The sequence below is a fragment of the Nothobranchius furzeri genome, chromosome 9 (genome assembly GCF_043380555.1).
Source record: "Nothobranchius furzeri strain GRZ-AD chromosome 9, NfurGRZ-RIMD1, whole genome shotgun sequence".
Classification (NCBI taxonomy): domain Eukaryota; kingdom Metazoa; phylum Chordata; class Actinopteri; order Cyprinodontiformes; family Nothobranchiidae; genus Nothobranchius; species Nothobranchius furzeri.
In genome coordinates this window covers 55,697,063-55,720,475 of record NC_091749.1, presented here as the reverse complement: position 1 = coordinate 55,720,475, position 23,413 = coordinate 55,697,063, and the positions used below count along the sequence as shown (strand labels likewise).

The 23,413-nt window shown below is 41.1% G+C and overlaps 2 protein-coding genes across 3 annotated transcripts; both read right to left on the bottom strand.

Annotated features, from left to right (window-relative positions):
* Window positions 1-203: 203 nt before the first annotated feature.
* LOC107375214 (hypermethylated in cancer 2 protein) lies at window positions 204-6,590 on the bottom strand. Of its 2 annotated transcripts, XM_070554957.1 has the most exons (3): window positions 6,408-6,590; window positions 4,151-4,281; window positions 204-4,034 (listed from the first exon to the last, which is right to left on the bottom strand). In XM_070554957.1, the coding sequence occupies exons 1-3, from the start codon at window positions 6,411-6,413 to the stop codon at window positions 2,015-2,017; spliced, it is 2,157 nt and encodes a 718-aa protein (XP_070411058.1). In that variant the 5' UTR covers window positions 6,414-6,590; the 3' UTR covers window positions 204-2,014. The 2 variants fall into 2 exon arrangements, with proteins under 2 accessions (XP_070411058.1, XP_070411057.1); XM_070554956.1 differs by lacking the exon at window positions 6,408-6,590 and having other exon boundaries at window positions 4,151-6,395.
* Window positions 6,591-11,986: 5,396 nt separating this feature from the next.
* Window positions 11,987-17,704, bottom strand: ddias (DNA damage-induced apoptosis suppressor). The gene is made up of 5 exons (XM_015943630.3): window positions 17,417-17,704; window positions 17,179-17,340; window positions 16,190-16,298; window positions 14,048-14,316; window positions 11,987-13,879 (listed from the first exon to the last, which is right to left on the bottom strand). Exons 1-5 carry the CDS (start codon window positions 17,536-17,538, stop codon window positions 12,391-12,393), a joined length of 2,151 nt encoding a protein of 716 aa, XP_015799116.3. The 5' UTR covers window positions 17,539-17,704; the 3' UTR covers window positions 11,987-12,390.
* Window positions 17,705-23,413: the final 5,709 nt, after the last annotated feature.

The following is a 23,413-nucleotide window of genomic DNA, read 5'->3' as shown; positions in this document are numbered from 1 at the left end:
CAAAGGACTGCATCTGTTAGAAGACGTTTCGTCATTCAGATAAGCCTTGTAGTGATCAGTCATCTCATTTTTATATCTGCATCTGTTCAAATGGCACCCTAGAAAACAAGGCTGATGCACACTTTTGCGTTTCTCTTTTAAATTAGAGCTCACACGAGCCTGCATTTGTTTACAAGTAAATAAATCAGATGTTTGGCAGCAGGTTGAGATGTGATGTCAAGCACCAACATGAAACTAGCATTTTTATTCAACTTTCCAAACATTGAAAAGCATTTTAATTTGCAAAGATAAAACGGGTCATTCACAGAACTCTGTAAGGCCTCACTAACATCAGCAACAGCCCAGAGGATGATGCTCAAACATTTGTCCAGACAAGAGTTTATACAGAAACGCGTTACAGACTCACAGCTAAACTCTGTGGAACGAAGTCAGCTTGTAAATAGGATGACTTGGCCATTAAAGTAAGAATAAATATAAGAATAAAAGCTGGCATGAAGAAAACAAAGAGACAAACTATACGAGCAAGAAAACAGTCACCTGCCTTTTATTTAGACCACTTGCATCAGTCATCAGCAGAAGAAAAATAACTTCCCAAATTTAAACATTAAATTACTGTTTTTTTTTTATTAGTTTGTGATAAAGTTGTATAACCCTCACTCTGCATCACACTGTATAATAATATAAGATGGACACAAGCTTCTCTTAACCCTTATAAGCATGCACGTGCCACCTTATTGTTTTCTTTTATCAGGGGTCAGTTTTATCGTGTTGAGTTCTGCAGCCAGAAGTCATTAAAAACATGTTAACACAAACATTATTTTGAAGCTTATTTTATATAATAGAAGCTGTTGGTGCAACGCTGACACTCTTTAGCTACCTTTAGAATACAGGTTGGTAATTATAATAACTATCTCTGTGTCACACCCTGTCCTGTCTCCCCATTCGGTTCAGCCTGCGTCTCTGTTAATTGCTCCCACCTGCCTCTCGTTTCCAATCGCCCAAGCTCCCAGCCCTCTTGTATTTAAATCCCTTCAGTTCTGTGTCTCTTTGTGGATCATTGTTTCATTGTCCAGCGTGTGATCATTAAATACTTTTACTCGTACTGGTTTGTCTGCCTGCCTGCCTGCTTCCCAACGCCGTGGGCCAGCCAGTCTAGTGCCCACGTAGCAGGAGCGGTCTAGCTGTGTCTCCTGGTCCACCCTCACATCTAGCTCCGGGAGGGCGGAGGGGATCGTTGCAGCCGGGGTTCGGCGACGGCGTCTGCGGCGAGACGAGGCCAGAGGAGGAGAAGCCGGCCGGTGATCCGCGGTTAAAAACTGGAGCAAACACTCCCAAGGAAGAACCTCCCCCCTGGATCCTTTACAGGGTTGGTTCATTCTGTCACAACGTGCCGGTGAGTGAGACGGAGGTGAGGATCCAAGTGCAGGGGAAGAAACAGGCAGGGAGGCAGCCAGGAACATTTAAAACACTGGTTTAATGGAGGACACGCAGGACAATGAAATGATCCACAGAACAGAAGGGGTTTAAATACAAGAGGGCTGGGAGCTTGGGTGATTGGAAAACAAGAGGCAGGTGGGAGCAGTTAACCAAATGGCAGGCTGAACCAAATGGGGAGACAGGACAGGGTGTGACACTTTGGTCTCAGTAAATTTCTAGAGGAAGAAAACAACGTTCATTAGCTGCTAATTGTTTTAAATGATCACAAGATGAAGGCTAACTGTTTCTGTCTGCAGAGGTTCGGGAGAATCGGTGCATTACAAAGTCTGATTAGCTGCCTGTGTTTGTTGCGATAGTAAAAAAGTAATCTGTAAAAAGGAGTTACAACACATCTTTAACACACCGACTCACGAAGGAAAGCTACAAGGGAACATTTCCGGTTTAAACAAACTTTCAAACCAAAGTGGCATTTTAAAGAGCGTTTTAAACGATTCAGACCTGAAAATCTCAGCTTAAAGTTCTATAAAATTCTGCAAACTTCAGTTGTTTAAGCTATCTTTCAGTGAAAAAAATCCTGTCAGTTTTGTGGTCTTTCCTCGTGGCCTTTAATAAAAGAGTCTGAGGTTTTTTGGTGGCCATTCCCGAGGGGACAGCGCAGGTGAACACGCATGTGCTCAGTGACACGGTACTGGCGTGAGAAAGTCATGGGGCAGCGAGGGCAGGGGAAGGGCCGGACGCCAAGATGGCTTCGAACGTGTCTGTTTAGAGAGCCTCGCTGGCTGAAGGAGCGATCGCACAGGGAGCACTGCAACGGTTGGTGGTTAGGAGAGGACAGGTGAGCAGACCTGTCAGCTGGAAGGCCCAAAGGTTTGCAAACTGACGAGGTGGGCGGCATGGAGGTTTGTACAGAGTCCGGTCCATGTGGCGGTGAAACAGCAGAGGAACCAGCCTCTCCCTCATCACTTGAGTCACCAGAGTTATGACTGGAGACTGGTTTTGAGTGTCTGTCGGCTGATAAGTGTGCATCCGGATGTGGGAGCCACTCAGAATGAAGGTTTCCATAGTAACGCTGATCAATAGTTCCATAAATGTCCTCTACATATGAACATGACTCTGTGCTCTTAGTGCTTGTGCTGTTTCTGGGCCCTGGAGCATCGTCCAGACCAGCTTCTGGTGCGTTAGATGTGCTGTTTGGTTTATTTTCCTGTTGGATGGAGATAGTTTCCCTTTTGCTTGGGTACCAGTTTGTTTCAGGTCCATTCAGGTCACAGCGGTTGTCCTGTGTATCTGTTTCTAAGAGGAATTTGCCAGAGAAATCGTGTTCCTCTTTCGCTTCCACCTCGAGACTATCTTCACTGCAAGAATCGCTTCCTGTTTCTGAATCCTGCACAGGAAAAGGATCCACAAGCCCCCAGTTTTTAATTTGTTCCTTTGCTTCTCTTGTGGGTGAAACGTTCCACTCATAACAATCCAGGTGTCTGAGTTTGGAGGGCAACCGATCAAAATCACTCTCCATTTGGTGCTTTAAACCTTTACTCTGTGAGGAATCATGCAGAGCCTGTTCGGTATGGTCCGTGTTGGGGGCGAGGCCTTTGCAGGACTGCTCATTGCTGTTAGGTATTAATTGGTGTGAAATGCTGCCGCTGTAATTGTTACACAAATCAGGATGAATGGTGCACACATTTTCCTTGTTGTGGTTTCCTGAATCCTGACTTCCTGCTTCGTTAGTGGTGACCCCTTTAACAGAGTTGTCGTTGTCTGTGCTGGAGGAGCGTGAGACCGGAGTCGTGTTGGAGCTGATGAACTGCGACACTTCCCATGCTTCTGCCAGCTGGAGGACAGAAGCTCTGCGGCTGTAACGGATGACTGGTACTGCGCCACACCACAGATGTGATGAGGAGGAGGAGGATGAGGAGGATCTTCGCCTGCCCTCGGATTTCCTCGGCAGCTTTTCCTCCGTGCATCTCTGAAGAATGTCTGAATTTACAAAACTGCTTGATTTAGCTTCATTTTTGAGCTCTCCTTGGTTTGCTCCAGGTAAATCGCACCCCTCAGAGGATGCACAACCATTTTGCATCAAGTCTTGTGCAAAATGAGGAACATCTTTTGCGTCATGTGCATTAACTCTGTCGACACTTTCTAGAGAGCAGGAGGAGTTTGGAATTTTTAAAGTCTTTCCATATGGTCTATCGCAGTCCTTTCCCCCGCCTTTAAACCTGGAATCAAGGCCGGCTGAATTGATTTGCGCTTCTTCAAATACACCTACGTTAGACGAGCCCTGTACAGTTTGAGATATTAAGGGAGGGTCATCAAAGGTGTGAATTACAGCTCCATTACTTGAAATATCTTCAGCTATTAACTGTTTCCAAGCTGCCCTGAGAGCCTCCTGCAGTTCCTTCATTTGCAGGTGGCGTGCAGCAGTGAGCAGTCTGTGGTACTGCTGCTGGCTGAGAGAAGATGGCAGAATCCCAGTATAAATATAATCCAGGAGAAACACTATTACAGACTCTGACAGACATGGATCCTGCAGTTCCACCAAAGCACCAGTAGAGGACAGGATGGAGGCCAACACTGGACTAGAAGCTGCCAGGACACACCTACAAGGGCACAAAATCACAACCATCACATGAAAGATGAATAAAACTTGGATATGAAAGATTATCTTACCAGCACGAGAATATTTGAGTGCTTTTTAGAAGTGTTTGCTGTTCACCTGTGTACAGGATACACCTGATCTGAGTTCTGTCTCAGCACACAGTCACAGAACTGACCCCGTCCTCGTTGAAGGTTCAGATGTTTCATCAGTGATGCTGAGTAGAGACCTGCATCCTCAGCACTGGTCGTCTGGAGAAAATGAATAAAGAGAAACCCCATTTTTAAAACCTGACCACTGTTATCACGGCATGGCAACCTCTCAGGTAGAGGACAGAGCTGTCACAAGTGTCAAGCATCAACGGTTAACGTTACTCAGATCTTTAATACATTTGCAGTGGGTGTCAGTCATACTCAAGGGGGGCGGGCTCAGATCCCCCTTTTTTCAGGAAGTATGGGTCAGCTGGAGGAGAAAGTAGCTTCAGACGACAGGATTTGGAGTATTATTTCCTGATATTCTGACATCTCATCTCTGATTGGATAACAGCAACACGACTCTACCACTGACTCTCCTGCCTTCACAAATAACACAAGCCTGAAGGATAAAAAATACTGGCAAATACCCCCACCCAGTGACACACACATACACACACACATACACACAACACACTTGAGAACATAAGTAAACACTGGGCTGAGCTCAGTTAAGTCAGTTACATAAGAAAATGCCATCAGGGGGCACCAACACAGGGCACCCAGAGGAGGAAGGGCGAGGGCCCCCACCAACAACACCCAAGCAGCACCCAGGTCGCTGCGGCCGGCGAGGGCTCCCATAGAGGAAACGGTGTAAAGTATTAGAATAAGTAAAAGAATAAAATAACAAGAGGTGATATAAAAATAAATAAATTGTGATCAATATAACTCTTGAAATAGTAAAACAATATAAAAACATAAATATATAACAAAACTGTATTAAAATATTAAAGTAAGGTCCATCCAGACTCTTTTCATGTGTCGTTCCACAGATGTGGAATGACCTACCAACCACTATAACAGGGCCGTCCTTGTTGACCTAGCTCTTCAGGGAGCATCTTCTAATCTAGCACCCTCCCTGCACCCGTCCCCCACTCTACTGCACACTCTGTGTTCGCTTTCCTCTTTCATTCTTTGTCATCGTCATTGTTATTATTATTATTATGCATTATGCTGCCTCACTGCCACCTAGGATTGCCTGAATAGTGTTTGTTGTTAGCCTCAAGGGCAACCTGCTGGCTTGATTATCACCTAGAAGTCGCTTTGGACAAAAGCGTCTGCTAAATACATGAACATAAATCATAAATAATAATCAGCTAAAGGCTAAGCTAAAGAGCTTATGGCATGTTCAGCCTGCACGCTGAGAGCGACTGATCATTTTCAAATATAGTAAGTAAAAATGGTTTCTCAGTGAATCTGCTCCTCAAAGTTGGTATAAATCGTATGAATTTACAATTTGGAAAAAAAAAAGAAATTAGGGCATTCAAAGAGGAATAGAGAAGTTACGCATTTCTATTCATGTGTGCACAGAAGAATTTCCTCACACTATATTAGTTGGTGGGGATGGCAGATTTCTCATCGTTTTAAAGCTATAGGAGTCCCCCCCCCCCCCCCCCCCCCATGTTTCTTACTGTTTTATATAAAGATGCTTCCTCTACAAGAAGCTGATGGTTTATCAGTAACCCAAATGTGTGCAGGACTTTCTGAAAAGGATCATGTTGACTGAAACAGAGTTCAATCGGTTCAAGTGAGCTGAAAATGTAACAGTGATTGAAAAAATATCACAGTTTACTCAGTTACATATTCATCATTCTAACCTTCCATCAAAACCTGAAAGCAAAAACACGTATTTTAACTTCAAGATGTTTAATAATGTTCCTAAAATCAAAACTGAGAGCCTTAAATTAACTGAAGAAATGTGAATGCATTGTTTTGGGTGAGTGAATGACCGGTTCCCTGATCGGTGTTCAAATGTTCTGTGGAACAAAGATTAAAACAACAACCGATCACAGAGATTTTTCCAGTGTAAGGTCAAATGTGTAAGATGCTGTACACACACACACACACACACACACACACACACACACACACACACACACTTTCATCTTTTTACATCTTTCAGAAGCGCAACATGCAACACTAAGAACGAAAAGATCAACAAGAAACACGGAAGAATATTTGAAGCATACAAATAAATAAATAATTATTTCAGAATGCACTCCAGGATGGTTAAACCTACATGTTTACATAAAACAACAAAGAAGCTTCAGTGTGGAGCAAACGTTTCTAACTTTCACTGACAAGCATGAAACATTTAAACGGTGGAGAAATAAATAGTGTCTTACCTCCATGTTTAGTAAGGAGAAGAGCAGCAAACCCTGACTGTGTCACTCCCACTTAGTGAGAGAAAAGAGCCTCCATGGAGGATAAATAGTCCCAGGTTACTATCTGTGCACGCTGTCTCATTCGGAAAACAATCACACGCTTTTCATATTGGGAGTGAGGCGTGACGCGGAAGCTCGTGTGCCTATATGGAGTGCTGGCCTCTGATGTCAGAATCTCCATGACCCGTTATGGAGGGGGACTGACACTCGCCCTCAGGAGACCCACATGAGAGCTCAGAGATACAGCGAGTAGAGCCGGTACCACCAGAACACAGCATTTGAGCAGGTCCATTTCACAAAGAAACACACAGAAGTGCCTCCAACTACAACAGCACACCACTCAGAGGTCAAACTCAGGGTGTTTGATCTGTGCTTTCTTGCAGAAAAAGGTCAAAGGTCAAACAGTTCATAGTCATCTTGAGCAGAGCACTTTAGCGGGGAATGTCTGTCATCAGTTGTTCTGGATTTCTTTGCTTTATTTTGAATCTTTTGTAGCGAAGACTGAAGAAGAAGCGCCTGAAAACACGTCTGTCTGTTCTAGTTCTACAGAGGGAATCTTCTCCAGTGTCAGGAGCCGGTTTATGTCAGCTGACGATTTGTTGACATCTCCATACTAAGTCATCTCTCCACCCTTCGACCCACGTGCTTGTCACCACTTTAATCTCTGTGGCACTCTACAGTTACAGCCACACCTCCTGCCGTCCACGAGGCTGGTGCACATTCTCCCCGACAACTGTGCAATGGAAATACTACAGCAGGACACCGTGTTACACTGTGACCCAGTTGAATTTTGTCCTGTAGCACAAACGAATACCTCTGTTAGCGCTCATGTTGCAATGATGAAAATACACCAGACAGACTAAGAATCTTGGCTCACCTTTAAGGAAACATGCTCATTCAGTTGTTAAACCCAAGATGTCTGCAGTTTAGCGGCTAAGATGACTAGGAAGCTCTGTTCAGACTAGATTTTCTTTCCTCTCATTTTGATTACTTCACTTCCTCACGTTATACTTACATGTTGGTCCAAAATGCAGGCGGTTTCCTGTTGATTTTAAGGTTTTATTTCTGACAAGAGGCCAATTTAAGGTCTTTACGTAGTTTACCATCTCAAAATCCTCTGAAGACAAGAGGAGAGCATGCATGACATATAATAGCATCCACATTTGGGGAAACATACATGGGCAAGACACATGACAAGAATTGGTGACTGTGGTCCTTCGCAACACGAGTCGCGCTACCTTAAAAGATGAAAAGGGGATTACATGAGGATAAATTGGGAGAGGGGAAAAAAGGCAAACCAGAGTTACTCCCGGCAGGGCGCAGCTTTACTATGCAAAAAAAACGCCTCAAACATATAAGCACGAACATCACAGTTCACAACATGAGACTCTGATAGGGAGGCAGGGGGGGGTGGGGGGGTGGGGGGGGGTGGTGGCTGTTAGCAGCTCAAGGCTGCCTTGGCGTCAGATTTGGTTAACAAGACTTTGTTTGGGTCAGGCAGAGATAATTTTCCTCTCTACCTTAAAGTCTGTATTGATCATTCAAGTCCTCCAGTGAAGCCAATTTAGGCTCTAATCCTAAAGAAAAGAAAAAGAAATTATTTGTTACATTCTCGACCATCTGATCGACGTTGTGCGAGTGTGTGTGCAGGTAACGTGTGTGTTCCTGTGTCCCCAACTCCTAACTCTGAATCCTAATTAAAATCAAACAATAAAACCTAAAAAATAATGTGAAATAAACAAAAATATTCCGGTAGATAATTGTGTGATGCTGCAATATGGGAGATAACAGCTCAGATAAACAAAATTGTTTCAGAATTACAGAAACAATTTTCAAAGTGCAAAAACAAAACCAGAAAAAAGTGCATCAAACTACTTTTAAAATAAAATTATTACTTATGTTACTTATTAAATGATGATAAATTATAGAAATCAGCAGGTCTTTTGTGCCACAGAGAGTTCATTCCAGTGGTGGGCATCCTGGGGACTGAAAGCACCGTGACTTAGTCTGTCTCTGCAGATGCAAGAGCCCTTCAGGCTCGTGTTATTAACCACAGGCACTGAGAGATGCGCCGTTTATGAGTGGAGCTTTAAGTTTCACTGTGCATTCAGCTGGAAGAGCCAGAGCCAGGATTTGGGAACCAGAGCAACGTGGCCCCTCTCACATAAGAGCGAGCCAGGCTCCAAGTGTTTCCACTCACCGGGTGTGCGGTGACATAGCTCACGTACCGTACCAGCTGAGTGTGGAATAGTGTGCAGCTCAGAGACACAGCTGTAGCTTTAGGGGAAACAACACGTTCCAGGACTGCACTCAGCAAATCTGCACAGCGTAATGGTAGAGTTACAAGAAGTAAACAATGATGAGATCATCTCTCCCATTAAGCTGAAAACAGGTCAGTTGATGAACTCAGTGGTGCCAAGTCCCACAGGGGAAGTTAAAGGGATACTTTGCAACATTTTCATATTTTAAAATAATTTTCTTGAGCCATCATGTGCTAAAATGACCCTTTACAGGGTTAATGAAAGGCCACCCAGCCACTATTGCCCCCATGGCCAGTATATTTCACTTGCAACTTCAGAGTTGCCAGTCCAATCTGATCAAATTAAGCCGACATACCTGGTGCTGCAGTCTGCTTGCAGCACATTTCCTGCATGTTTTAAATCATGAACACAGCTGATTTGTTTAATTTAGTGATGAATGACTCCTGCAGACACTAATGAAGGCTGGGGAGACATTTCAGCTGTTAGATTAAGGTGTTAAGAAGACAATCATACAGCGAGGAGATAAGTTTTACTTTCGATTCTACAAAAGGACACTAGGGGTGCTAAAATCAAGCTAAAACTGCCCAGTTCCCCTTTAAAACTACTGTTTGCAGCTTTAAATCTCATCTTTTCTAATTACTGAAGTTACACCTCATTTAAGATCCTGAGGACATTGTTTAGTGTTACAGACGGAAGCGCAACAAAGACTTTTTGCTTTTTTTAACAAAATGTTGGAAACAAATAAACAAACAAATGGTCCCTTTAATAGCATCACTTAGTGAATTATTAAGCATTAATTAACAAAATATACCTTTATTAATGTCTCCAATATTTTAACTATTAGGTGTTCTTAAGGTTAGGACTGGGGTATACTAACATTAAGGAAAATAAACATTAATATTAAAAGGTTGCTAATGAATTAATAGGTTATTAATGCTTAATAATGCACTAAGTAATGTTAATAAAAGGACCTTTATTGTAAAGTGCTACCAAAGATTTTTAAATTTTTTTGCATACTTCCTGCAAAAGATTACAAAATGTAACAAACCTTTCCAGGTTTTTTTCTTTCATTCAGAAACTGAAGGCCTAAATTATTTATTTGTTTGCTTTTTTATTCATTTAGGTATTCATTTAATTTGTATAGAACAGAAATTTCCTTTGTCCCTCACCGGGGACTGAATCAGTAAGGTTTACAGCAAAAATAAAAGAGAAAAGAATAAAAAAAAAAACAAAAGACTGTACCGAGAAACAAAACTATGAATGCAAAAAAAAAAATAATAAAATACCTCAAAGACTGAAATTTTATTAATTTACCACATTTTATAATTATGATTAATTTAATTGTGATTTTATCAATAAATACAGGAACGTGTTGACGTTTGCACCAAACTGAGTAAAGCTGGCAACAAACATCACTGCAGATGGTGCCGCTGAGAAACCATCGAGAGAACACTACTAAGGTTCAGGGCCGGGCTTCTTTGGAAGTTGAGGGTTGTTTTAATTCATTCATGGCAACAGTTCTGTTCAGAGCTGAAGCAGAACAAAAACAAGACAGTAGAGGCTGTAAAGGGAATCTGCATCTTTTACTGAAACACCTGCAGCAACATCTGCACTAATCCAACCATGCTGTCATTGTTATGAGAAAGCTAAGTCAACTGCGACAATTTAGTCTGAAATGTGTAGTAAAATTGTTAAATAGCATTTCTCTAATTCTAACTCTGCGATTAGACTCGTGCATAGTCATCCCTCAGCCACCTGACCACATACCAACCTGTTTTCTGCCCCTCGTGCAGCTCAGACTCCAGCTGTGTACAGCCTGTACAGTTTCCTTTTTAACCTGTAACATCATCTTCATCTCTTTCTCTTCCTCACACATCCTGAACATAGTCATCATGACAGCTATTCTTAGCTCTTTGGCACAACACTGTCCACACGCTTATCTCCATAACCCATGACTGAAATCCCTCTCGGTGCGCTGAAAGCCGTGCCAAGGAGCAGCACGATTTACAGCCAGTTGAAAGAAGTTCAAGAGAGACTCGTTAGGGATGTGATGTACAGTGTTTTCTAGCAATGGCACACTCGTTCCTTATTTCACCCCTTCGCCGAAATGTTTTCTGATTCAATCCATATTAAAGGAGCTAAAAGAGAAGCTAGCCAGCAGACTGTGAGGGTTTCTGAACAGCTGAGCGTTAAAGGGATGCACATGAAATCGCAAAATCTGAAGTTGTTGTGCAGAACTGACAACGTTCTGAACAAGTATGGCGTTTGAATTTTAGCTTCCTGCCTCATCGAGTGCAGAAGTGTGTGATGGTGCAAACACAAGAAACTTGAAAAAAATCCCATGAATCAGATTTAGGAACACACAGATTTGTGCTGCTCAGACCGATATAAATCAATCATGGGGTTACACTAAAGCAAGAAAAGGAGGATTTGGGCCGCTTAGGCCTGCAGAAAGAAATTTAAACCTACTTGATGTCCTTGTGTTGTATCGGATTTTCAAGCTGACTCGCTAGCTTATAAATATCACATTTAGCAAGTAATCCTACAGTATTTGTTGATTCATAGATTGATAGATAAATTAAAAAATCTTCAAACTAAAAGTGGTTGAATCTATATGGAAGCCCATTTCTGCCACTCTGATTAAAGAAACCGTGTGTGGTCTTTACTGTTAATCTCTGGAAACATCCATCAAAATGTTGTTGAAAATGAATGAAATGATGCTCAGTTGTTGAATATTGGCGGCTTTGTAACATGTAACCATAAAAATCAAGTCTAAAATACATGGGAGCGGGTCTAAGTCTCCGGACGATGCCATATTAGATGCCATGTTTCATTCTAAGGGAGCCCATGAGGACAAAATGCATTTACTGATTTGTAATGATTATAAAACTTTCGTTATTCTTAAACATTGTTGTTATACACATTTACCTCTTCACTTGTTGCCAGTGATGAAAGGGAATCTGATGTGCTTGTTATTTTGCTGAAGTTTGCACTCCCCAGGGCTTTTTTTACCCTAATGGGCATCCATTGGTCAGGTCTTACTCAACACAAAAATACTGTTTGTTTGCAATGATTTAGGTATCTACTGCCCCCTATCGCCAGGAAAATACACACTGTAACTTTAAATAAAATCATCTCATAAAAATGACACTATCACATTGTTATGAGAAAGCTAAGTCATAATTATGAGATAAAAATATATTTTTTATCAGAGTGGCAGCAATGGGCTTCCATACTCTTCTGAAAAACACTAAAACAAAAGAAGAAAAATTTAGGAAACTTTTACAAATAAAATATTTTAATAAATAGAATTGTATTTACATGTATTAGCATTCATCAGAAAGCATTTGTAATTAAAAACATATTTACAAAAATATCTCTGTAAATTCATCAGGTTTCCCACAAAAGGTGCTGCTTTTACACATTTATTACTTGGCTACAGCAGGATTTCTCTTCCAGTCGTTCTTAGTCATACGTAATCTGATTACAGTAACTTCCAAATTTCAAATAAAGCATGGACAAAAAGGTGAGTCTACTTGATTAGCCTGTAACAGAGGACAGAAATGCTTTTGTGTTTTTTGCACCAAGGGAAGCTGCACCAGTATAACCAGCAGAACAGCTTCACGCTGAAACCTACATGAGCTACCAGGACAAAACGCATCTAATCTTTGTAGTTGAGATAATCAGCCGGTGTCAGAGAACAGATCTCTGGACCAATCACACGTCTGGTTTTCACCATCACAGACCACATTAGATCCATCCAGACTCGCCTCGTCATCAGTCCCACTTTCATCATTTATTGTTTTTTTCTGACTTCTGTGTGACGACTTCTGGGTTTCATCCATGAAACGTGTTTTATAGCTGACTCCATCTTCCACAATTCTTTTCCAGGTTGAGTCCAAATCGCTGCCCCCATTTACCATTTCCTGACACCTCGGCTGTTTACCAACTGGAGTGGGAGCGACCATCTCCCCATCGTCCTCATGACTACAAACCGTCTCATCTTTTACTCGAGATTTGTGATTCACTGCTCTAGCCGACTCAGAGCTTCCAGCTCGTCTTTGGAGCCTTTCCTCCCGCCAATTCTGACACAACTTTTTACGATCATCTGAAATTCCAAACCTCCTCCCAGGAGTAGACTTCTTGCTGCGGCTGCTGAATCTTCCTCGTGTTAAAGTGTTCTTTGAAGACTCACTTGTCAAGTTTGTGAAGGAGGCGACGGGCGATCGTGTCGCAGCACTTAGTTTCACGATGGGAGTGGACTGAGAAGGAGGAACAAAGTCTAACTCCTGCAGAACCAAACTGTGCCTGCTGTTGCCTTTTTGTTTCAGTTTGAGTGGCGTTAACGGCGTGAGGTTCAGCGGCGACGTTGCCCTGGGAGATTCTGCGTGCGTCTCTCTGTCGTCCATCAGCGAGTTACCGAATAAGTCCGCTGAACAGTTGTAGCTTTCCTCTTCAAGCTGCTCATCTTCTTTAACAAAAGACAGAAAAGCTTTGTCATCCTCCTGATTACAGCCATGAGAACAAAGACGTTTGTTTTCGGGTCTCTCGTGTTCTCGAGCTGCTAAATCTTGACTGTCCCCACCTGCCGCAGGTGTATTACTGATATCTAATAAAACTGATGAACGACTGGCTGTTTTCTCTGTGTTTCTTTGGCAAGCAGATGCTGATACAGCTGCTAGATTTGTGATATCCAGGCAGCTTCTCGATGTGCGTTTTTCACTCAGCAGGTTTAAATTTGGCCTCTTTTCCTCCAGGTTCTCAAAATCTTTGGTTTGCTCGTGTAAAAATTTTGAAAGGCTCTCAGAGAAAGGCAGATCCTCCCACTCTAACGAGCCCGACAGGAACGACCCGGTGTGATGTCTGCTAGAGCACTCCTTTGGTGTGAGGCTGCAACTTTTGTGGTCACTGAGATCGTTTCCCGCAACTTTTCCAAAAGATGAGTTTGGATAGTCGGGAAATGACGGATTATTGTAGAAACTGTGCTCCAAAAGGAGAAGAGGTGTGATCTCTTCTGTTCCTTTTAGCTTTTCCAGATGACCCTCCTGCTCTGGACGTGGCGCTGTCCTGTCCTCTTTGCTGTCCTCTTCCTGCTCAGCTGACGACGTAATGACTCCAAGAGACTGTTGCCATGGAGAAGTGGGAGCAAGTGAGCTATGAGGGTGTTGTGATCTAGAGTGAAAATTTTAGTAACTGTCAGATTAAATGTGTTTTACATAAAATATCACGGACAATATCCCATTTGTAAATAATGTTTCCAAAATTATTGTACTTGAAATTAATCTAAAGAAATTTTTCATTTTGAAACCAACAAATACATTTCTAAAAATATTTCCTCACCCGTTTAGTGACTGGGAGAGACCAGATGCCTGCAGAGTGGTGTTGCATCTTGGAGACTGATTCAGCAGCAGAAGTGAAGCTGGATCAGCTGATCCGTCTTCTGAAGCCTTCTGAAGGAGAATCTGGTAATAACTGAGCACGGTGCAGCCAGTCGAGCCCATTGCTTTGGGAAGAATCATCTGACTGGCAACAAACTGAGTCGACTCCCCACTTCTGGAGCCATTTGAACCAGGATCTCCAAACCAAAGGCCATTTTCTGCCCTGGTCAGCTAAAGCAGAGACAAACAAAAGGCAGAGCTGAAATTAGTAACATTAAAAAGCAACTTACCACAAGAAACCATGGGCAGGAGAGTTCATTTGCAAACGTTCTAGATTTAAATATTTACCTCTTTAAAAAGTTACTGACATTAAGCACAAAACCGATGAGTGTGCATCGGCCGAGAACTTCGAGACAATCGGATTGATTGAAAAAAAGTGAAAAAAGATGCAAAAAAATGTGATGGAAAATCAATAATTAGTGTTTGATGTTTTTTAATGAGATTACTTTTTAGGTGTTTTTTTTAACTCTATTTAAAATTTTAATAATTCCATAAACATCAATAATGTTGATACTTATTTTCTTTCAGTCTGTTCATTCATGGTGACAACGTGTCTAAATCACAAATATGTTGTGCTTTTTTCTTGCATTTGCGTTCACCCTAAAGTTAAAGGTCCATCCTGGCAGGTTTGTGTCTATTGAACATCGTTGCATAACACTACAGTCACATAACAACAAAGGGTTACGCTAAAATATCATTTCTCCACAAGTAAATAAAGTAACAGCATGGCCAGTTTAATGATATCCTGAGATAATAAACATCTCTTCTTCCGACTCTTGAAGGGTGCAGACACTTTTCTTCTCCTCTCCTACATATCTTATCCTCAAGGTCTTTGTCTGTCTCTGTGTGCTGGGTGCACGGCTGCTTCTGCATTTTTTCTGGAAACTGAAATTCACTAAAATGGATCTCGGCAGTTGGTCACTGAACGCGGTTCACAAAATTTTTTCAATGATGAGAACGGGAGAAGGGGCTCCCGGATGCCCCGCCGGGACAGACAGCTGTCTGTGGAGGACTCAGAAGATGTGTGGATATTCGTGGTGTTGGTGTCGGGTTTCCTGCTGATCGGCATTGGAGGCTACCTGGCTTACCGGAAAATTAACGAGCTGTCGAGGAATATTGGCCAGATCCCGAAGCTCAGAGATGGTTTGCACCGCGCTGTGAATTCACAGACACACATAACTGTCGAGATGAATCGTAAGCTTGGGACTTTGGCCGATATTCATTATTGGCACAAAAGATGGATGCCATCAAGGAGAGAGTGGACGAATCAGCACGAGCTGGGATAGTTTAATGTCCATTATTAGGATTTTGAGAGGTTGAGGACCAGCAAACTGTAAGACAGAGAGGAAATTGTCTCTGTCTGTCCCCAAAACAATTTCTAATTGGAATCTGGCATCCTTGAGCCTGCAAGGCTCCAACGAAAACTCCCCCCTCAGAAAATATGTTTATGTTTATGTGCTTAGCAGACGCTTTTACCCAAAGCGACTTACAATTTTTTTTAACCTATAGGGCATGTTGTGAAAATATGTGGAATGTGCTGTCGCTATGGCAACTCAATTCTGTCTCCTATCCCAGCCTGGGCGGGACAGCGGGAAGGCCGCTGAAACGTTCCAGGGTCACTGCAACCCTCAATGCTCCTCCCCCATCCACACTGAGGTGACATGCGCTGCTTATCGTGGCTGCGGGAACTGAAGTGGGGATAGTCCCAACCCACCACCCCACCTTCAGGACACTTGTTGTGTTGTCTGAAGTCTGTTGCATATCTGTTTGAGGTGTTTTTTTTCTTTTGAAGAGCAAAGCTGCCCTCCCTGTGGAGGGTAACTCTGAAGTGCCTTTTTTCCCCTCCACCTGAACCAATCCTCACGTAAACCCCACTTATCTCTATTAAGGTAGCGCGACTCAGGGTTGCGAATGACCACAGTCACCAATTCTTGTCATGTGTCTTGCCCATGTATGTCTGATCTCTGAATTGTGTGTACTGAAACTCTAATTTCCCTCTGGGATTAATAAAGTATCTTTGAGTTGATTTGATCTCACTTGTTACCTTTATGCCAAAGATGAAATGTCTGCCAATGAAACAGTCCCTGACCGCCGTCGCCAACAATCTGGATCTTGTCGATGCCACTACAGGACCCTCCAAACTGTCCACAAACCTGTAAAATAACAAATAATAAAACTTTGCACTGTTTTTTTTTTGTTTGTTTTTAATTGAGTATATATTCGTCAAACTGAGAAAGGGAAACTTTCTACAGAGGAAATAAAAAGCTGTTCCAATATTTTACACTACAAATGCCAGAGGTGTGGACTCGACTCACATGACTTGGACTCGAGTCATTATTTTAATGACTTCTGACTTGACTTGATCAAATCTGTAAAGACTTACGACTTGACTCGGACTTGAAAGCCAATGACTTGCGACTTGAATCGACTTGCATCTGTTGACTTGATGATGACTTGAGCATATTTGATATTTTAGCACAAAAGTGGCACGAGGTGAACAAAAATCATAAATCATTCTTCGTTCTGGGTTTGATCTTGTTCTGCTAAATGCAGCAGCACTTTGTTTATAATCAGCTTCTGCTTGTTTGGGCAAATAAATGAAGCTTTAAGAGGCTTTAGAAGAAGAAGAAGAAAGTATAATTTATTTCTTTATTTCTGAAATGTATTTATCATCATTGTCAATAAATTGAAGTTGGACAGATGACTTGATTATGACTTGAAAATTCAAAGGTAAGGACTTGGACTTGCACATCATTGATTTTGGACTCGACTTGGACTTGATTAGTCTTGGGCTTGACTCGAGACTTGACTGGAAAGACTTGTGACTTGCAAAGCAGTGACTTGGTCACACCTCTGACAAATGCTATAATAATGTTTTCTAACATTATCTATAGATAAAAAATTCTCAGGGAATTACTGACATATTTAAATAGATTGTGTAGACACATTACCTTGTCACCAGGTAAGCTGATGACATCCTTAATTAAATGAATTGTTTCTGTCGGATCAGAAATGTCAGTTTACTGCACTTACTTCTGCAATCCAGTTGCATGAATGCCAAAAAAAGCATTCAAACTGTTTCCAAACACAGTTACACCAAATATGGCCATGTCCCGAGCCACCCAAAGTGACAGACGGTATCTGTATTCCACCTGGTCCCCCAGACACCTGTAGCCGCACCTGGAGCATCGATACCTGACGACACACAATCCCTGTATGAGGAACCACGTTGGGGGGAAAAGCTGAAACCAAGAGATCGGTTGTGTTTTACCTTGTAGTCTCCGGCTGTTCCGCATCGATCCGTGAAAAGCAGCTTTTACAGAACGGGTAAAACACACAGGAATCTTGCAGGGACACCACGGTACAATCCACCAGAACCCGCCGGTCAGACATCCGGTCAAACCCTGAGATTCCCCGGTTCACAACAAGAGACGCTTCTCTGAATACTTGCGTGATGTTTTACTCGCAAGAACTGCTAACCCAGGAGGCTAAACAAAGAAAAACAGACATATTTCATCGTAACACCGGCTAACAGCTAACGCTAGCTGTTTACAACGGAAAGACATGTTTTGGTTTTCTTCTTCGCCGAATCGCCGTTTTTTATACATACTCAATCAACACTACCGCCACCTCATGGTCAATGTGAAAATACAGAAACCGAACGGAAAACCTGAGAGAAATGGTGATTCTGGCAGCTGTAGAAGAAACTATGTATAAACAAGTACAAGTGAGTAAAGTCACAATTATTATTTACTACAGATAAGATTCTCCTGAAGAAATGTTTCTTCTCCACACCAGGTTTTAACATGCCATAACAGCTAAAGAAAATTAAATGCTTACTACTATAAAATAAGATAAGTGGCCAAGACTTGGAACCAGGTTCAACAAGTCAGCAGGAGAAGATTCACAAGCAACTTTATTAGATCCACATATTAAATGGCTTATAACCACAAATCCCCAATCATCAGCCAGCAGCAGCAACACCGTGAATTTAACGTTTGCTGCCTCTTGGCCAGGTCTCCCTTGAAAATTAGCTTATTTATAATCTGGAGAATTGTTCATTCAGTCTTAGTCCACGGGGCATCTGCAGCTCAGGAGGTATAGGGTAATGTCCAGTAATCAGAGGGTTGCAGCAGGATCAATCCCAGCAGCAGTGTATGAATGTGGGCAGGCATGACTAATGGAAAGCGCTTTGATTGCCTTGAAAAGTGCTACATAAATCAAAATTATTATTATTATTATTATTATTATTATTATTATTGTTGTTGTTGTTGTTGTTGTTGTTGTTCAATCCACCGACTGAGCTGAATCTTTAACATCCCTACCATGTTCGTCATTGTTGTGTGTGTTTTGTGTTTCATACAGATCACCTAATGCCACCTTTGTAACACACACACACACACACACACACACACACACACACACACACACACACACACACACACACACACACACACACACACACACACACACACACACACACACACACACACACACACACCAGATATGACAAGCGCACACACTAGAGCTGTTTGTAACACTACCAGCACCATGTACAGCTGAGTTGAACCAATTCAAGCTGCGCTGAGTAGAAACTAATAGAACTGCAGCTTTAGAAACTCAAGTTGACTGTGTTGCAGCACACTATCTTGGAAAAGGCTTATCAGAGTTGTATCGTTGGCAAACTTAATTAGATTTGTGCCATGACTGGCACTGGTACAACTGTGTGAATAAGGGATGAATAACACGCAGGAAAACACACAGCCTTTGGGACATCCTGTCAGAGATGTGACCAAGTCAGTGCTTTGCAAGTCACAAGTAAGTCACAAGTCTTTCCAGTCAAGTCTCGAGTCAAGTTCAAGTCAAAGATGACCAAGTCCAAGTCGAGTCCAAAGTCAATGATGTGGAAGTCCAAGTCAAGTCAAAGTCCTTAACTTTGAATTTTCAAGTCATAATTGTAGCGTCATGAATGGCCTCTAATTTGTGACAGAGGTCACACTTTCCCAGCTGGGTCAAGCTGGGTCGAACTGTAACTTTGTCCCACAGATTACCCGCCAGGAGCTGTGATGTCTGCGGAACAACATCTTTATCTGCTGCTGTTTCGTCCCAAGATGGACACTTCAAGATTTCAACATAATAATTTTAAATAATAATTTTAATAAACTCTTTGACTTTATCACTGTGTATTACAATCATCATAAATAGTCATATTGGTTCAGTATAAATGTATTTTAATTACTGAAATGACTTATTACGCTTTGTGTAATAATAATAATTATTATTATTACGATAATCAGTAATGTGTGTTCAGTAAACCAGAAGGTCATCTTGCACGTTAACCACCTCATGCAGAGGGTGAATCCAGGGTAAAGTTTAACCACCTCACATGCCTTTACTTCATGACAACAAGCTTTCTGATGCTGAGAGGGCGTGTTCTGAGGTTTTGTTAAAACCAAATTTCTGCAGCTGTAAGTTGAGTTCTTGAACCATACCAGGAGATGAGGGACGGCCACCCAAGTCTCTACTAAGCATTCTGTCACGCCGATAGACTTGCTTTGAATAAAGCATCTGTAACCAGCTGACGCAAAAACTCCTTCAGAGTTAAGCCAGACGCAAGCTCGACACTGTGTACCCTGCGACATCTCTGGACCAGAGAGTCGGTTCCACTCGGGTCTTCTCTACCGGACCGAGTACCCTGAGGCTGACAACATCCTCCTTTGACCTCCGGATCCACACAAAGGGTTGTCTGATGGGTGATGTAGCACACAGATGGTGTCCGATGCTGTTTTCTCTAATAAACAACTGAGTTAGCTGCAAAACAACGTTTTCCATCCAGAACGTGCTTCTCTCTCAGAAAGAAACCTTCTGAGATTCATTCACGCATCCCAAACCTCGCATTCCACCTTAGTTTTCCATCCAGACACAGGTTTGTTTTAATAACAGGTTTAATATCAAGCTGTTTCAAATTGACAGTTACAAATTGTCATTTCAAGTTGTCATTTTTAAAAGTGTTAGTAATAAATTCTTAACTTTTAAAAACTTGACGTCTTTTAAATGAAACACAGAATGGTGTATATTTTGGTTATTGAATAAGCAAAGATTCCTAACTTCTGATTCAATAAATAAACTTTTGCTATTACATTTAATTATCTTAAATTAAACATTAATCTTTGGATTAAAATATAGACCAAGATAGTTAGTGTATGAACTTCTATCGATTGCATTAATATCCTAAATATTTGTGCATAATATAAGTTCATATGCTAATGCTCGATCTTTTCTCAGGATCTAAACAAACTGAAGCAAACAGTGGTAAATCCTAGTATGTGGTAACCACGCTACATAATCAAGTCATCTGTCCAACTTCAAATTAATGACAATGATAATAAACAAATTCCAGAAATAAAGCTTCTTAAAGCTTCATTTATTTGCTCAAACAAGCAGAAACTGATTATAAACAAAGTGCTGCTGCATTTAGCAGAACAAGATCAAATCCAAAACGAAGAATGATTTATGATTTTTGTCCATGTCGTGCCACTTTTGTGCTAAAATATCAAATATGCTCAAGTCATCATCAAGTCAACAGATGCAAGTCTATTCAATTTGCAAGTCATTGGCGTTCAATTCTGAGTCAAGTTATAAGTCTTTACAGATTTGATCAAGTCAAGTCAGAAGTTATTAAAATAATGACTCGAGTCTGACTTGAGTCCAAGTCATGTGACTCGAGTCCACACCTCTGCATCCTGTTGATGGCCATCTTATCAGAGGAGGAAGTGCTCACTTTACTGGGTAAACTCTATGATAAAGAAATTTCCCCTCCAAACTGCACGCAGCAAACTTTTCATTCATTATTGTTGCATCTTTAAAACTCTACGCTTTTAGAAACATAGCGCAATCGTCTTAAAGATATTTTAATTTTGATTTGGCTTCAGATTATTTTTATTCTTTTTGTTACAGATCATTGAATCGGTTGATTTATAAGTCAAATTAGAGCTTCAGTACGTATGCACCAACACATTTCTAACCTTATTTCTAAAAAGAGACTGTATTGAAATTGTAAATAACCAATTTCTGTGTCCGGGTTAAACAAGACTGCAGATAAGCCACTTGAAAGGAAGCATCCAGACAGACAGAAAAGCTGATTTGAGTCGTCACCCAGAGAAACCTTCAGTAAAACATCAGTCATGTTCTAGATTGTTGTCCATCATTAGAAGAATCTGTTCTGCTCCTTCCCAGCTGTTCTGGTCAGAAGCAGGGAGACGGCTCTGCAGCACAGAGGCAGGCTGAAAAAGCTTCAGACTGTTTGTACTCATCTAACAAAAGCAGTATTGTGACGGATGTAGACCGACCAGCTTGTTTGGATACAACATGATAGTTCGTTTTATAAGAAATAATCATCCAGTTACTCCAACTCAATCACCTCAAAGGCATTAAAGACTGTCGATGAGACTAGTGAGTTGTCAGCAGAAGAAATGCTGAAATAAAAAAAAAACAGCCTGTGGCATGTTGCCCACAATGGAGGAAAAGCTATTTCATCATCAGGAAGATCGCTCTGATGCTTTTAAGTCAGATGTCATTGCAGAAGTGCCAAGTGGAGACCACAATCAGTATTTGAATATAAACACAAAATAAATTAAATTAAATCCCTCCAAACTCCTTCCATCCTGACGAAAACCCCACAGATGATCTAACTGCCATAAATGGTCACGTTCTCTGTATTTTCCAAAAGATTCCTAATGATGGCTCCACAATACCAATCAATGAAAATCACTGTGTGTAGCTCACTAAGCCATGATCTCAGAAAAAAACAGAACACTTACATGGGCTTTAAGCTGATGTCTAAACTGAGGTGATTTCTGTAAATGTTTTATATTTAGTGCTTGTGTTTTGATTCAAAAAGCCTGTGATATCTTGACAATATAACATTTTTGAGCACCTTATAGATTAGTTGTTTTGTGTTGAATTTGTAGTAATGTGAAACACTCATATGTTTGTTCAGTATTTTAAATATCAGGTGACATGTGTCTGCTTTTGAGCTTTGTATACATGACCAAAGCAGACTCGCATAATTCAACGGATCACGTCATATACAGTTACTTTGTATCTGTTCTTTTATTAAATATCTTGATAAAATAATTTTTAATTCTGTAAAAACAAATAAAACATATTTTATATCAAAACCAATTTAAGACTGAAGAATTATTTAAACTTCTTAAAGAACTTGTTCGGTTAGCAAACATATAATACACTTTAGCTTAGAAATAAGATTGGTAATTCTGCGTTGCATATGGATGCTAAATGTAAACATTTTCTTTATCCTTATTTCCTGTGTCATGGACGCAGTTTTGGGGACACAACCAGCATGAGGACCTGAGGGGTCCCCCTCAAAAAATTACATCCATGGCCTGCATTAGCCACAGAAATGGGAGGGAACCCATCAGAAGAAGCCAGTTTTTTTTTTTTCGTCACTGAGAAAATTTGCATTCATGGCCTCATCCACCTTGGCTTGCAACCACAGTAGGCTGTGTTTATTTCAGGAGGGAGCAGAGGCATCTTGACTAGCAGAAGCTAATCATTAGCAGCTATGCAAAACAGGTTCTGGCTTGTGTTATTTGTGGAGATAATGCATCAGTGTTACTTTTTTCTTTTACCAAAAAATTGAAGAGAAAAATAACACACTGGAAGAGTTACATTACTGTTAGCCAATCAGAAGCAACCATTTGCATATCATGAATTTTAATGATTAAAAAACCCTGTTTTTCCAGCCCCCATTCTCCGACAAGATTCTGCCCACTGAAACATAAATGCCAGAGCTTTTATTTGTTTGTTTATTTATTTATTTTTAAATCAAAAACAACTTGATCCAGTGCATTCGTTCATTTTAAGGACCAAAACAAATTCACTGAAATAAAAAAACAAGCGAATAAGACTTGTAAAGCTAAGAATACACAAAAGTCATCTGCTTAAATGTGTTTTAATGGTGGTTTTTGGCTGAATTTGTGAATAGGAAGAACTAAAATACCAAAAATGAGGACGACACAGCATTATCACACTCGTTTAAACAGTTTATCAACAAAATAAAAAAATGGTGATTTTGGGGTGACTTCTGTTTAAATTCCTAATTTGTCTAAATTCAACAAAGTGCCAATTATATTGTCTGATTTAATGTAACACATCCTGGGTCATGGATGGCGCTTACTTTTTGCCTTTTATTTGTATGTTTCATGTTTTGTATTTTTTGGCACACCGAAACAGCGCTTTTGTTGTG